The sequence below is a fragment of the Acomys russatus genome, chromosome 27, assembly GCF_903995435.1.
Source record: "Acomys russatus chromosome 27, mAcoRus1.1, whole genome shotgun sequence".
Lineage (NCBI taxonomy): Eukaryota > Metazoa > Chordata > Mammalia > Rodentia > Muridae > Acomys > Acomys russatus.
Window position 1 is genome coordinate 13781284 of NC_067163.1, and position 15173 is coordinate 13796456.

The following is a 15173-nucleotide window of genomic DNA, read 5'->3' on the forward strand; positions in this document are numbered from 1 at the left end:
GATGACCCTTCAAGGTAGCACACTAAGTGACTTTACAACTGTAAAAGTTTACAAAGGACAAATGTTGCATGACTCCATGTCTATAATATATGCAAATAGTAAAAAAATCACAGATACAGAGAGCAGAATGGTGGTGGCCAGGGATTGGGAGAGCAAAGAGCTGTTCTTTAATGGCTAAGGGATTTCAGTCCACTACGATAAAGTTCTGAAAAGGATGGGATGGTGAAATGAGTGCAGTATGTATGTATGTATGCATGTATGTATGTATGTGTGCATGTATGTATGTATGTGTGCATGTATGTATGTGTTTAATATTACTGAGCTGAATATTTAATATTTAATGCTACTGTATATTCTTCACACACACACACACACACACACACACACACACACACACACACACACACACAGACACCCCTATAGCTCTGTCTTTATCTCTAAACAGAGAGATGTATGTGCAAGGTCCTCCAGTGTCTGTAAGACACAGTGCTGGAAAGGACACCTGAAATAAAGTAGCGGTCTTGAACTTCCTTTGCCCTCCCACCTCACATCTTAATTGCTTTTATTTTTCTCCTAAAACTTAAGGGATCCCCCCAAGAAATGGGAGGCAAGATGAAGAGACAGCTGCTGTGTGTACTGCTGCTTTGTGGAGTGGTTTTCACATTGCCTGACCAGGTGGGTCCACCTCCATGCCTCACCCCGTCAGGCCACCAAACTTACAGATGTTGGTGATGTAACCAGGAGCCTTCATGCTCCCAAGTGCCTCAGGTTTTGGGAGAAGTTCCCAGGAGTGGGCATAGACATATACAGCACACATTCCCCTTTAGATGGGGTACTTACGGGTCACGTCCCCGAAGTAGAATCTGGCCACGTTTCTGACTTAAAACAGTGCCCAATGCTGCTTCCCTGCCTTTGGCTGTCTGCTATGGAGCCATCTTGTTAAAGGGTATGTTCGAGTGAGCATGGTGGTGCATATGTGTCGCCCCACCAGTAAGGAGGCCAAGGCAGGATGGTCCCAAGTTTGAGATTAACATACACAACCCCCAGGGCGGGGGATGGTACTTGAATTTCATCCATAGGGTACTGAGAAAAGATAGGTGTCACAGCCACTGAAGCAGTTAGTGATGGGGACAGAAGCTATACTCACTTTCTAAAATCTCACCTCAACACTGGGCACTGTATAAGGCCAAGTGAGCAAGAGTCTGGCATTTCAGAGAAGGGAGCAGGCTCTATGAAGGGCACAGGAGCTGCGGCTTTACCATCCACTGGGATCCCCTAGTCATGTTCCACTACTTAAATTTAAAATGAACTAAATCAAATTGGCATTTCCATTCACCGGTCACAATTTAGCTGCATTTTCAAAAGTCTGTGGCCACGTGGGATTATGACTACCATGTTGGATGACACAGACAGGAAGCATCTCTGTTAGGACAAAAGTTCCTTGATGGAGGAGTGGGGGGTGGGGACGGTGGGTGGGTGGGATGGGGGGGGGGGCAGGATGGGGGACAGGACACTAAGTGTATAGAAAGAACAGATACAAAAGAGTAAAAAGGATAATTCTGTCTGGGAAGCCCCTTAGCAGGTGGCATCTGATTGGAAGACTCTCGGTCATTTCCAGCCTGTGCTGACCCTTCCTCCATTCTGGTCTCTTTGCAGGGAATGCACAGCAGGTTCAGAAGAGGAGCCCGGTCCTACAGAGGTGAGGGGTGGAAGGAAGGAAGGCGAAGGCTTCTTAATGCTTTTGACTGTCAGGAGACCAATCCACCTAGTACCCGCTTGCAGGGTCCTTGTGAGAACTTCCAGGTGCTTCTGTGACAATGCCTGATTCCTCACTATTTGTGAGAAACTGCGGCAAGCCAGCCCAGTTCCCAAGGGGAAGCTAATCAGGCTGTCAGGTGAAAATAAAGCTGGTGACATATAGGTGGGTGTGGGTGGTACGTGTCTATAGTCCCAACACTTGGGAGACTAAGGCAGGAGGATCATGAATTCAAGGCTAGTCTGGGACACAATATGACCTTGTCTTAGCATGACTCAAAGTATTTGATACAGAGATGAGAAAGCAGACGACTCACCACAGGCTGCGAAGGACCCACAGCAGAGCCGAGGGATGCTTAGCTGCTCGGTCCTCCAGGTGTCCCTGGGCTGTGGTCTCACCAGTGTCCACTCTGTGTCTGCTACTGGCCCCAGGTTTCCATTGCTTCCTGTTGGTAAAATCAGAATAACTGACCTGGGCTAACTCACAGACACTTGGGGAGGAGACTCCCCAAAGTTTTTCCATCAGGGTTCCAAGAAGAGGAAAAAAACATCAACAACCGACTGGTTGACTTGAAATCAAGGAACTCTAAGTTCAGCATTAGGTTCAAACCACCATTCCCTATCCTCTCTCTTCCTCCCTCTCCCTCCTTCCCTCGTTCCCTCTCCCCACTCACTCCCCCTCCCTCATCTCTCCATTTTTGTCTCTGACTTCCCTAGCTCTCTTTCCCTCCCTCCTTCTCCTTCACTCGTTTTTGTCTTTTGTAGGGTGAGGAAGTGCTAGGCCTTTCTCTATATCTCATTTTCTTTTCTTTCTTTTTGTTTTGTTCTGTTTGTTTTTATGGGCTTGTTTGTTTGTTTGTTTTTGGAGATAGAGTTTCATCATATGACCCAGTCTTAACTGGAACTCACCACCTGGCCTCAAAGTCTGCAACCCTCCTTTCTCATACTCCTAAGTGCTGAGATCACAGCCTAGCTTTGGAATACTTCTCAAAACTCTGAAGAACAAATAAAGGGGTTCAATGTCCCCAGTCTGTTTGTTATGGCACTAATAGGAGCATTAGTTTTTGGTAGAGGAAGAACCAGAGTAAAGATGAAAGATGCCTAAATTAAGCAGCTCTGGTCATGACGTGGCCTGAGTGGAAAGCCTGGCTCCCACGAGATGCTGCCCCCATCTAGGCCCAGCATCCACTTTGTGGATAGCAGCTCCTGCTGGGGTTGGGTTTATCTGCCCTGCAGCCCTCTGCTGTTACCGGAAGCCACAGTGATTGAAGTCTTAGGGAGGTTATTGCAGACCTTTCTATAGCTTTTGGAATCTGGAGCAGGAATTGCCTCAGTTGCTCTAATCTTTGCCCCTTCAACTTGAAGAGAATTCCCTGGAATCACAGGCTTTGTGTGGACATGAGGTAAATGACTCCCCAAAGACAATCCTGTTTCGTGTTGCAGCCACCTGCAGAGATGAGCAAACACAGACAACATACCAACAGCATCAGTCCTGGTTGCGCCCCATGCTCAGAAGCAGTCGGGTGGAGTACTGCTGGTGCAACAGTGGCTTGGCACAGTGCCACTCGGTGCCTGTCAGAAGTACGTACCAGCTTCTCCCAGAGGCCTTGTGCTTGAGCTCAGGCCCTTCCTAGCATATTCTGATCTTCAGCATGTTTTGGGTGTGATCTGCCCAGGCCAGGGTGAAACCATTCCAGAAAACTGAGGCAGGGGGATGGCCTTCACTTGCTCAGTCTCAGTGTCGACGTTTGTGAAATGGGGAGTAATATGCATGCTTTGCAGTTGACAGCGGGGATGGTTAGCCGTGAACTGTGGCTGACATGCAGAATACCTTTGCAATTTTAATTCGTATATTCTTGGAGCCACTTTGAAAGTAGTTAGCAGTTTCCTTGTTTGCCCTTGACAGGTTGCAGTGAACCAAGATGCTTCAATGGGGGCACGTGTCATCAGGCCCTGTATTTCTCTGACTTTGTCTGCCAGTGCCCTGATGGATTTGTTGGGAAACGCTGTGACATAGGTGAGTGCCTTGATGGGTGGGTGGGTGTGAGAGACATTCTGAAATTCCGCCTCTCAAATGGACCAGGAAAGGAAAGGAACTGTATGTTAGAGGGCAGAACCCAGGGGACGAGAGCTGAAATCACTTAAAGAATGACAGTATTGGGCCCAGTGGTCAGAGGCTGAGGTTTGGCCGCAGTCTTTTGAGTGACCCTGCCACTCAGCTCATGCTGGCTTGATCCGCTTCAGCAGCCAGCCTGCTCCACTGTGCGGAGGCAAGGCACAGGTTCCCTTGAGAGCCCTTTGGTGTCCTTCTGTCAATCAGATACCAGAGTAACATGCTTCGAGGACCAGGGCATCACCTACAGGGGCACATGGAGCACAGCAGAAAACGGGGCTGAATGCACCAACTGGAATAGCAGTGCTTTGTCCCTGAAGCCCTACAATGCAAGGAGGCCAGATGCCGTCAAGCTGGGCCTTGGGAACCACAATTACTGCAGGTAAGCGGTATCTTCCACAGGGTTGTTTGGGTATCTCTGATGAGAAGTGTTACATTCAAGGGAAGACCTGGCCAGTCAGTCATGTATGATAGATAGATAGATAGATAAATTCATACATGCACATATATATAGATACCTATGTAGATGGGTAGAGGGATGATAGATACATAATATATGACTAGATGCATGCATACATAGATAAATAGCTGTATCAATTTATTCATATATTGATGATTAATAGATTGGCACATAGATGGCAGGTGGGGAGGTAGGTAGATAGACAGAGGTTGATTCGAAAGCATCCGTTCCTATCTCTTTGTGGCCATTTGAATCTGTAAGGCTGGGAACTCAGGCAGGAACTACCATTGCTGCCTTGATGCTTTTAGACCTTAAACTGACTAGACAAGTACACCTTCCTTGTCTGGGACAACTTATTTAAACTCAGCTGGCTGTGGATGTTAACTACAGCTACAAAACACCTGTATAGCAGTGTCCTGACCACTGTTCAGTTGCATGCCCGAGACTACAGCTCAGCCGTGCTGACACATAGGCAGTCACTGTATGCTCTTGTCAACTTGGCACTCTTTACCCGTTTCCTTTCACCATGCTTAATTCCCCAAATAAAGAACACAATGAAGCCATGTTTCTGTCTGACATGATAAGACTTGTCAGTGTTCCGCTCCAGATGCACTAACCCTGCCCCCAAAGGCATGCCTAGTCCTTGGTTTGGTGGGGGGTACAAGCAGGAGGGGGGTATGGGGTGCAGGGGGAGGGGCAAGGAGACTTCCTGTTCAGCCCTCACTCCTCTTCCCTCGCTGATTTTTCAGGAACCCAGACCAAGACTCAAAGCCCTGGTGCTATGTCTTTAAGGCAGGGAAGTATACTTCGGAGTTCTGCAGCACACCGGCTTGCCCTAGGAGTAAGTGACTGCGACCCTGCACCTTCCCCTGTAGTAGCTCCACAGGAGAGGCATCTGGGGGTGTAAACCTAGCAGTCTTTTCATACCTGAGGAAGAGAGGAGCAAGCTGGAGCAGCCATGGTGGTTGCAGAGTGACGCTAGCCAGAAGGTTCAGCTCCTCACCCAGGCTTGTCCTCTAGTGCTTGCTCTACCCTGACCAATCACCTACCTCCCATCCACACCCTCTGCTAGAAAGCCCAGAGTGACCCCGAGCCTGTGGTTTCTAGGTTTTTAAAATTATTTCTTTTATTTTTTTTAGATTATAATCACATCATTCTCCCTTCCCTTTCCTCTTTTCAAACCTTCCTTACAGCCTTTTAAAATTGTGGCCTCTTTTTTTTATTAATTATTGTTACGTGCCTTTATATACGTGTGTGTGTGTGTGTGTGTGTGTGTGTGTGTGTGTATTAGATAACCAATTGTGTTCTTCCCTGGGGAAGACTATGTCCCCATTCTCAGCATTCCTTGTTTGCCTGTAGTTCTTTGTGCAGGGTTGAGGCCTCGTGGGCTCCCCCATCCACTTTGTGCAGGGTTGAGGCCTCGTGGGCTCCTCCATCTGTTTTGTGCAGGGTTGAGGCCTCGTGGGCTCCTCCATCTGTTTTGTGCAGGGTCGAGGCCTCGTGGGCTCCCTCATCCGCTTTGGCAGGTCTATCTTGCTGTCTTTGTTTAACTCACGTTTAGGCAGTCATGTAGGTGAGACTTTATGGGTGTAGCTTTTGACATTCCTAGAAAACATTCTCATAGCAAAGTCCCTGATCCCCTGGCTCTTACAGTCTTTCCGCCCCATCTTCCCAAGTGATTTGTGAGCCACAGGTGCCGTATTTGTATCCACCAGGACTGGCCTCCATAACTCTTCATTTTGATTAGTTGTGATGTTCTTTCCGTAATGATCTCCATCTGTTCTAAAGAGAAGGTTCCTTCACTTATCTCTGGGCATAAGGACAAATATTTACAGTGTAGTTAAGGATAATGCTGGTTTAGTAACGTAACTGTTATAGATTCTTCAAGATCTACAACTCCACTAGCCCTGGATAGCTGGCTAGGTTTCCAGTGCCAGAGATAGTTTCTCTCTTATTGCTCCCTTCCTCATCTGGTCAACAGTAGGGTTCAAAGATCAAGATAACGTACTTTATAGGTACCTTTCAACTGTAGTGAAGTAGAGGAGAAAACGAGGTCAGTTTCACACAGAGGGGAAGAAGGGCAGGATGGGGCAGATAGATAGAAGTGGGCAAGGTTGGCAGAGCAAAGCTGGGAAAGCATGAACTACCATAGAAACCCCCACAACACCGTCACAGCACCTCTGAGCACCCGAGCACCCTTCACCACTGGTGGGACCCAAGACCCCTTCCTGCTGAACCTCTGCAACTTGCTGCACCAACATCGAGCCACTTAAACTTGAGGTCTATTTTGTTCCAGGAAAAGGTGAGGACTGCTATGTTGAAAAAGGCTCAGCTTACCGTGGCACCCACAGCCTCACCACATCTAAGGCTTCCTGCCTCCCATGGAATTCCATGATCCTCATACGCAAGAGTTACACAGCGTGGAGGACCAACGCGCAGGCACTCGGCCTGGGCAGACACAATTACTGCCGGTGTGTAGCACAGGGTCTGATGGAGTCAGGTCCCAGCAGAGAGACCTGGGTTACTGGGTGGGAGAAGATTCAATGCTAAGCATTCCATGGAAGATAATGGAAAATATCTAGACAAACATACTAATTTTCTATAATTAGACTTATTTTTGAGAGGGTTTTGTTATTTTTTGGGGGGTGGGGTGGAATGGAATGTGTGTATACTTGTTAGTGTGGGTGTATATACATGCATGAAGGGGTATGTGTGTGTGTGTGTGTGTGTGTGTAGGCCTAAGGTTGATATTAGGTGTCCTTTATCTTTCTTTCTTTTGTTTTTTTGTTTTTTTGTTTTTCGAGACAAGGTTTCTCTGTGTAGCCTTGGCTGTCCTGGACTCGCTTTTAGACCAGACTGGCCTCAAACTCACAGAGATCTGCCTGCATTTGCCTCCCAAGTGCTGGGATTAAAGGCTTATGCTACCACCTCCTGGCAGGTGTCTTTTTTCTTATAGATCTCTTCCTTACTTTTATGTTTTGAGACAGAGTCTCTTACTGACCCTGAGCTTAATCCATATGACTAGGTTGGCCAATGCGCTTCAGAGACCTGCTCTCTGCCCCTGAGACCCCACCCCTGCCTCTTGCCCCCACTGGGATTACAGGAGCAGGTTGCCATGTTTGATTTTTTTTTTTTTTTTTTTTTTTTTTTTTAAGACAAGGTCTCACTATATGGCTCTGGCTTGCCTAGAACTCATTATGTAGACAAGACTCATCTGGAACTTACTATGTAGGCCTGCCTCTGTCTCCTGAGAGCTGGAATTAAAGGTGTGCTCCACCACATCCAGCACACCTGCCTTTTTATGTGAATTCTGGAAATCCAGACTTGGGACCTCATGCTAATGCAGGGGGCACTTTACCAAATGAGCCATCTTCCCAAGCCAAGATACATAGATTTTACAAACAAAAGCCCTATTTTTTTTCTCACATGGCACTTCCATTATGATGTATAGAAAAAAAAAAAAATCCCTGCTTCTGTCTTCTTGTTTGGCCATGGGTCTGCCTAGCCTCCTCCTACTCCTGTGATGTGACTGAAAATCTCACACTCATGTTATACAGGAATCCAGACGGGGATGCCAAGCCTTGGTGCCACGTGCTGAAGGACCGAAAGCTGACCTGGGAATACTGTGACGTGTCCCCGTGCTGTAAGGGCCATTTCACTGCTCCCCTTTTCCCGGGCTTACTTCTTCACTATTTTCTCTGTCACCTCCTGTGATGGCCACTGTCTGATCTTCTGCCACTTCTGGACCTCCAGGAAGGCCAGGCCTTTGGGAGGTTGGGGGAAGGCAGCCACACTTGTCCAGATCGGTGGTGGCACTAGGGAGGAACAGAGAGGAGGGCCAACACATCAATTTCTCCTCAAATGCAATAGGCTCCAACTTCTCTCTGGCCCCCTCTGTTGAAGGTGGTGACAGTCCTGGTAACCGTGAAGAGAAAAGGGTCTTATGTTGTGGCTCCTTAGCAACAATTGTTACATGTCCCCAGTAGCCTGGTGACAATGAGACTTCAGTGTCCATTTATTCGAAAGTGCCCTCAGAGTCATGTGGCTTAAAAACACAAACACACACACACACAACACACACACACACACAACACACACACACATACACACCACACCCTGGAGCCCTTTAACACAGGGGAGCCAAGAGTGATAACAGAGGCTTGAAGACAGAACATTCAGGTCGGCTCATGTCCCCAAAGTGTCAGTTTGGTTTGGAAATTGTCCAAGGATAGGTTACTACTCAGTTTCCATGAGCACGCAGAGATAAGCCAGAGTGTTTTTCAAAGAGCACACTCTACTCAGAAAGTAAGACAAAAACCGAACTCCTAGCCAAGTCCATTTATGGTGCGTTCGTCTCTGGAAGTCCACAGGGGTCTCAAAGGCTATGTACGGTGAGAGCCTTGTGAGGCGGTGGGGCTTGAAGGACGGTTCAGGCTGAGTAGATGGAAAAGACAGGGCTTCTCGGAGGGAAATCTGCAAGACTGTGTTCTGTCTTCAGCTAAGAAACTGCTGTCAGCGAGACGGGAAGGAACGGTGCACAGAAGAAAGGCCCCTGCTTCCGGCGTCAGGCTGGCCTAGCCCCACGTCACCGCAACCTCCTTCCAAAGCTTGCCTGCCTTCCTGAAACTCAGTATACAGAGGGCTAAAGTTACACATATAATATGTAATGTAATATTTGGCATGACGCTGTACTCAGCAGAGTTGTAGCTCTCCCCGGCATTGAGACAGTTAAACATTCTCTCTCAGTGTGTTGAAAGGAGGTTCTGACAGGAAAACCAGAACAAAACAAAAAACCTACAGTGGATTCTCTTAGCCCTTGTTCTCGTGTGGCAGGCCCGAACCCCACTTCTATGTTCTTTTCCTGTCTAGCCACCTGTGGCCTGAGGCACTACAAACAGCCCCAGTTTCGAATTAAGGGAGGTCTCTTCACCGACATCGCCTCGCACCCTTGGCAGGCTGCCATCTTTGTCAAGAACAGGAGGTCTCCCGGAGAGAGATTCCTGTGCGGAGGGGTGCTCATCAGTTCCTGCTGGGTCCTGTCTGCCGCCCACTGTTTCCTAGAGAGGTATTGACTTTCTTCTTCTTGAAGGTCTTGAAGCCAGCCCATGGGAGTGACTCAGCAATAAACAGCAGTTAAACAACAACTATAAAACATCCTAATGCTGTTTTTCTACCAGGTTTCCCATCCACCATCTTAAAGTGGTCTTGGGCAGAACGTACAGAGTGGTCCCTGGAGAGGAGGAACAGACATTTGAGGTTGAAAAATATGTAGTCCATAAGGAATTTGATGATGACACTTATGACAATGACATTGGTAAAATGCTATTTGTTTTTTTTTTTTCACACACCCTTCATTCTCACCCCGGTCCCTCCCTCTAACACTGAGTCACTCCTCTTTTCCTCTCTCCTGCTCCCAGCATTGCTGCAGCTGAGATCAGATTCCAAGCAGTGTGCCCGGGAGAGCGGCTCTGTAGGCACCGTCTGTCTTCCTGACCCTAACCTGCAGCTTCCTGACTGGACAGAGTGTGAGCTGTCTGGCTATGGCAAACATGAGGCCTGTAAGTGGAAGGAAGCCCTGACACCAGCCCCCCACCTCCTCCCCATCCTTGTATATGGTGTGGTAGTCAGATGGACGGAAAGTGGTCACAAAATGTCCTGGTCCCAATTCTGTCCTGACACAGACATGCAGGCGAGGACTCCGCCTGCCCCTATGATGAGAAGCTACTGTCTGCTTCCTTGTATTAGAGGGACACTGTGCAGGTCAAAGGAAGTTGGGACAGGGAAGTGCACTCAGGAGTTTTCATAGTCCAGTGGAGATGAAGAGGAAGGATATAAATGTGTGCGTGTTCTTAGGCACTGCAGTTGCACGGGCTGAGTTCAAATCCCAGACCAGCGTCTGGCTTAGCTGTGGGACCCTGCATGTGTCATTCAGCTTTTGAATAATGGCAGGCAACAAATATGAGATAAGTCAACCTAAAGACAGGAAAGCTCTGTTTGTGCTCACAGGCTTGGAAGTTTCAGATTATGGTCTCGTTGGCCCAGTCTGTGGGCCTATGGCAAAACAGCTAATCATAGGAGGAGCCCACAAAAGAGGGACAGTTCCTTCTAGGAACACGGGAGCAAAGGGAGAGCCTGGGCTTCAATATCTCTCCCAAAGGCTTAACTTCCTTCCCCTAGAGCCACTTCCTAAAACTCTACCCTCTCCAAAGAACACCATGGGTCTAGGACTAAGCCTTCAACACACTGGCCTTTGAAGGAGCAATGATCCATGCCAGACGTGATGTATATTTGTATTTTTTTACATATATATTTTTTATTTAAGTAATTTATTCAGATTACATCTCAATTGTTATCCCCTCACTTGTATCTTCCCATTCCCCCTCCCTCCCTCTCCCACCCTATTCCCCTCCCCTAGGTGTGTGACAGAAGGGGACCTCCTCCCCTACCATATGATCACAGCCTATCAGGTCTCATCCTGGCAGCCTGCTTACCCTTCCTCTGAGTGCCACCAGGCTTCCACACCAAGGGGAAGTAGTTGAATAGGGGGTACCAGAGTTCATGTCAGAGTCATATATGTGTATTATTTTATGAAGGGGGTCTCACAGTGTTTCCTACAGCCGTTTCAATCTTGCAATCCTAGCTCAGCATCCCAAGATTACAGGGGTGGGCCATTAGAATGAGCTCAAGCACTTAAATTTGTTTTTTTAATTACTGAAGCCTGTTTCCTCACTGCCAAAGTAGAAACAGAACTAGCTCCCTGGTTAAATAAGGAACACATGACAGAATGTCTGATTAAATGAATGGTCCTCACTTGGGGAGATTTCACCACCCAGATCACATCTGGCGGTGTCTGAAATCACGGTGGCCACAGTGTCACGTGTCTGGCTGAAGGCTGATCCTGACCTTTGGATAGGAGGGAGAGGTCACTAAGCATCTGCGGTATATAGGAGATCCCTCGTGACAGCTATCTAGCTCAACTGTCAGTGGTGCTGCTGGCAAGTGTGATCTCACTCTCTCGAACTGTTGGGAGGTCCCAAGAGCAAAATACGAGTAATGCCACAGGAGACAACTTGATTTGTGTTAGCCGTTACCGGGAAATTTGGCTTTCTCTTTCCAAAAGGCTTAAAAACAGCATTTAGACCCTAAGATGCCTGCATTTTCTCTTTCAGCCTCTCCTTTCTTCTCTGAACGGCTGAAGGAGGCACATGTGAGACTGTACCCATCCAGCCGCTGTACTTCACAGCACTTGTTTAATAAAACCATCACAAACAACATGCTGTGTGCTGGAGACACCCGAAGTGGAGGCGGCCAAGACCTCCATGACGCATGCCAGGTAAAGACGAGACCCCCAGGCCTCTGGGTCCTGGGCTGTGCCCTTAACTAGGGGAGGAGTGAGGGCCACAGTGGAGGGTGTGACGCTGGGACTTAAAACTGGAGCTTCAGAGAAGAAAATGATGAAGGCCAAAGCATCTCCAATCTAAAAAGTCTAAACTGCAGGAAAAATTTCCCAGTTTGTGGACAGGAAACTCCACCTAGCGCAGGATTTCCTGTCAGCCCTGTTGAAATGATAGGTAAAGCAACACAATTAAATCCTTAATTTGTGAAGTGTTGGGGAACTGGAGCCTGCTGCTTTGTAGGAAAGGCAGCATCACCATTTCCCCCCACCCCCACCCCAGGGACACAGGATATGGACAGGATGTGAGAAAGAGTCCTCAAAGTTCAGCTTTAGCCTAAGTAGTAAAGCATTTTAGGGCCTCCGTGCTGAGTCCTGTAGACTGGGTACTTTTATTTCCTACTTAATAAGGTGCTAGGATGCAAGCACAGAGCATCCACTGGCATTAAGACCCAGATAGTCAGCACCTGATTAGGAAAGTGAACCGTGCTTACTGAGGCCCTACAACTTATAAGTAGCAGAGTCCAAATCAGCTTTCATTGTTTTTATTAATTAAAAAAAAATCTTTTGAAGATTTATTTAAGTATGAATGATCTACCTTGCATGTGCACCTGGGTGCCAGAAGAGGGCACCAGATCTCACTATAGAAGGTTGTGAGCCACCATGTGGTTGCTGGGATTTGAACTCAGGACCTCTGGAAGAGCAGACAATGCTCTTAGCCACTGAGCCATCTCTCCAACCCCTTTTTATTAATTTTATAAGAGAGGGTCTCACTATGTAGCCCAGTCTGGCCGGGAACTCTTTGTAGAAGAGGCTGTCCTCAAATTACACAGATCTACCCGTCTCTCCCTCTTATGTGTTGGGGTTAAAAGTGAGCACTACCAGGCTGGAGAGATGGCTCAGAGGTTAAGAGCAACGTCTGCTCTTCCAAAGGTCCCAAGTTGAATTCCCAGGAACCACATGGTGGCTCACGACCATTTGTGATGAGATCCAGTGCCTTCTTGTGGTGGGCAGGTGCACATGTGGGCAGAATACTGTATAAATAATAAATAAATCTTTTTTTAAAAGTGTGCACTACTACCACGGTGCCACTCAAATCAGATTTTACAAAGCTTAAAGACTTTGTTTTTGTGTTTTGGATGCTAAGGATGGAATTCTTGGCTTAGTCACATGTCAGGTAAGTGCTCTACAGCCGAGCCACACCCCAGCTCTGAACAGTTAGTATCTTAAGCGTGGTTTGTTTTAGTTTTTGGTTTTTAGTGGAAATTTATTGGCTTCTTTTTGGGACAGGGTCTCACTTACTGTGTGGTCATGAGTGGTATGGAACTGTTTTTGTAGACCAGGTTGGCCTTGAACTCACAGAAATCCACCTCCCTCTGCCTTTCGAATGCTGTGATTAAAGGCATGCCTCACCAAGCCAGACTCTTAGATGCTGTTTCATCAGAATTAATATGCAGCCTAGACTACACATCAAGAGAACGGAGCCTCATGTCTCCCTGTCTGACCCAAGTACTTTGAGGGCTACCCCTCCTACTACAGATAGCAATCCAAAGTTTCTTCCAAACACTCTGCCAGGTGAACAAACAACTAACCCCTTGCTCTTCCACAGGGTGACTCGGGAGGCCCTCTGGTGTGCATGCTCAATAAACACATGACGTTGGTTGGCATCATCAGCTGGGGCCTTGGCTGTGGGCAGAAGGATGTTCCTGGGGTATACACAAAGGTTACTAATTACCTGGACTGGATCCAAGACAACATGAAACAATGACAAAGAAAGCCCAGCTCACTGAAGCCGGAGGAGGACCTGCCTTCCTTGTCTACAGAAGACACACCGAAAAGGCCAAGTGCTCTTCACACGATCATCTTTATAAACTGCCGCTTGGCAGAAGGAAGAAGGGTCTGCAGGAGAGGACATAGTGTTCATCTGTCCCGGGTACTTCACAGTTTCTGAGTTTTCAGGGACGAAGATCTGACTTTAGAATTACTCTGTCAGATGAGATGATGGGAAAATGCCAATCCTCCTATAACTCTAGGATTTCAAAAAGCAAGGTGGACCAAAGTCCACCCTTCTGGTCCACCATTTTGTACACTGGACCACAAGATCATGTCTCAATAATAAAATACAACTTGATCCTTCAGGAGAGAAAGTTTGCATCGGGGACAAGGATTCATATTTACAGCTAGAAGAGGGCCCAGTGGGGCCTCTAGAAGGGCTGGCTGGCCGCTCACAGCCCCATGAAACCCTTGAAATCAAATATGCCCCACTCCTCCTTTTGCCTCACTCTTGGGAGGTATTCCTTTGTGTATACAGTGTAAATCTATTTTTCTTTATAAACTTTATAGATGGTTGGGAGAACTATGTGATTTTAATAATTGATGAAGTAGCATTAGCATATTTATATATTAATCTATTTTAGTTTTTACTTTGTTACCATAACTTTGTATTGTGCTGTACTTAAATAATAAATTCAGAGGTATTTTTCACACTTTTCAAATGGTACATATCCACGGCTTATTTGTCTTCACATTTTTTTTTTTTTGAGTCAGTTGAAAGACTTCCTTTCATTCAGTCAATGTGTGGAAATCCTGCTTACCCACAAGGCAATATGTTGGGTGCCACCAACAGTAAAAATGGGGCGGGGGGGGGCGCTGGCATGGACAGGAGGCATTTACAGAAACAAAGTACAATGGAGCCAGTCACGTGCAGCAGAGACCTCACTAGAACTCAATATAGTCAGAGTGAGAAGGGATCATCATCATCATCAGAAGGGTCCCAAAGGGTTTTCATACTATGGGTAAGACTGGGTTAGTGGGCAGATGCAGAGCAGCCAGTCCTAAGACCCCGAATTCCACTACTGAAACAACAAAGACTTGGCAGGTAGAGTACAGAGAGTGAGCAACAGTTTGTCTTACGTGAACTTAACAAAAATTGTCTTTTTAAATACTTCATCCTCTGTATGGGGGGCAGTTATATGAGTGCCCTGGTGCACATGTGGCGGTCAAAGGATACTCGCAGGAATCGGCTCTTTGCTTCCACCATGGGAATCCTGGGGGTTAGACTCAGGTTATCCGACTTGGAGGCAGGCATCTGTAGTCACTGAGCCATCTTGCTGGCATAAGCTGCAAACTGCAACCCTACCCCTGAGCTATGTCTCCCATGTGATATGAACTTTTGATCAGGGCTGTAGATCGCATGCTAGGGACTCTGAAGGCCAAATGAGTGGTTTTGCTCCAGGAGGTAATAAACTGAAGACGCATCACTCTGACCACAGACCAAGCAGACAGCTGCGTTACTCTGTGGACAGTAACTACGGCAACACAGAGGAAGACAAACCCCAAGCCAGCCCTTACTAACACAGCAGTGGTTCAGCGGATGGTTCCGATTAGTTACTATCTTGGTTGCTTTCCCCCCACCTCATTCTGTTTTGTTTTTCTGCTCCTCAGAAACAATA

General features: G+C 47.3%; 1 protein-coding gene and 1 long non-coding RNA gene across 2 annotated transcripts; one reads left to right on the top strand and one right to left on the bottom strand.

The window, feature by feature from the left end:
• The first annotated feature begins 527 nt into the window (after window positions 1-527).
• On the top strand, window positions 528-13926 carry Plat (plasminogen activator, tissue type). Its single transcript, XM_051170040.1, has 13 exons — window positions 528-675; window positions 1657-1699; window positions 3199-3336; window positions 3662-3772; window positions 4076-4250; window positions 5078-5169; window positions 6625-6799; window positions 7886-7971; window positions 9198-9393; window positions 9506-9642; window positions 9746-9886; window positions 11498-11661; window positions 13331-13926. Exons 1-13 carry the CDS (start codon window positions 601-603, stop codon window positions 13487-13489), a joined length of 1692 nt encoding a protein of 563 aa, XP_051025997.1. The 5' UTR covers window positions 528-600; the 3' UTR covers window positions 13490-13926.
• Window positions 12278-13199, bottom strand: LOC127210326 (uncharacterized). The gene is made up of 2 exons (XR_007833271.1): window positions 12925-13199; window positions 12278-12721 (listed from the first exon to the last, which is right to left on the bottom strand). It is a non-coding gene; the product is annotated as an uncharacterized LOC127210326 (long non-coding RNA).
• Window positions 13927-15173: the final 1247 nt, after the last annotated feature.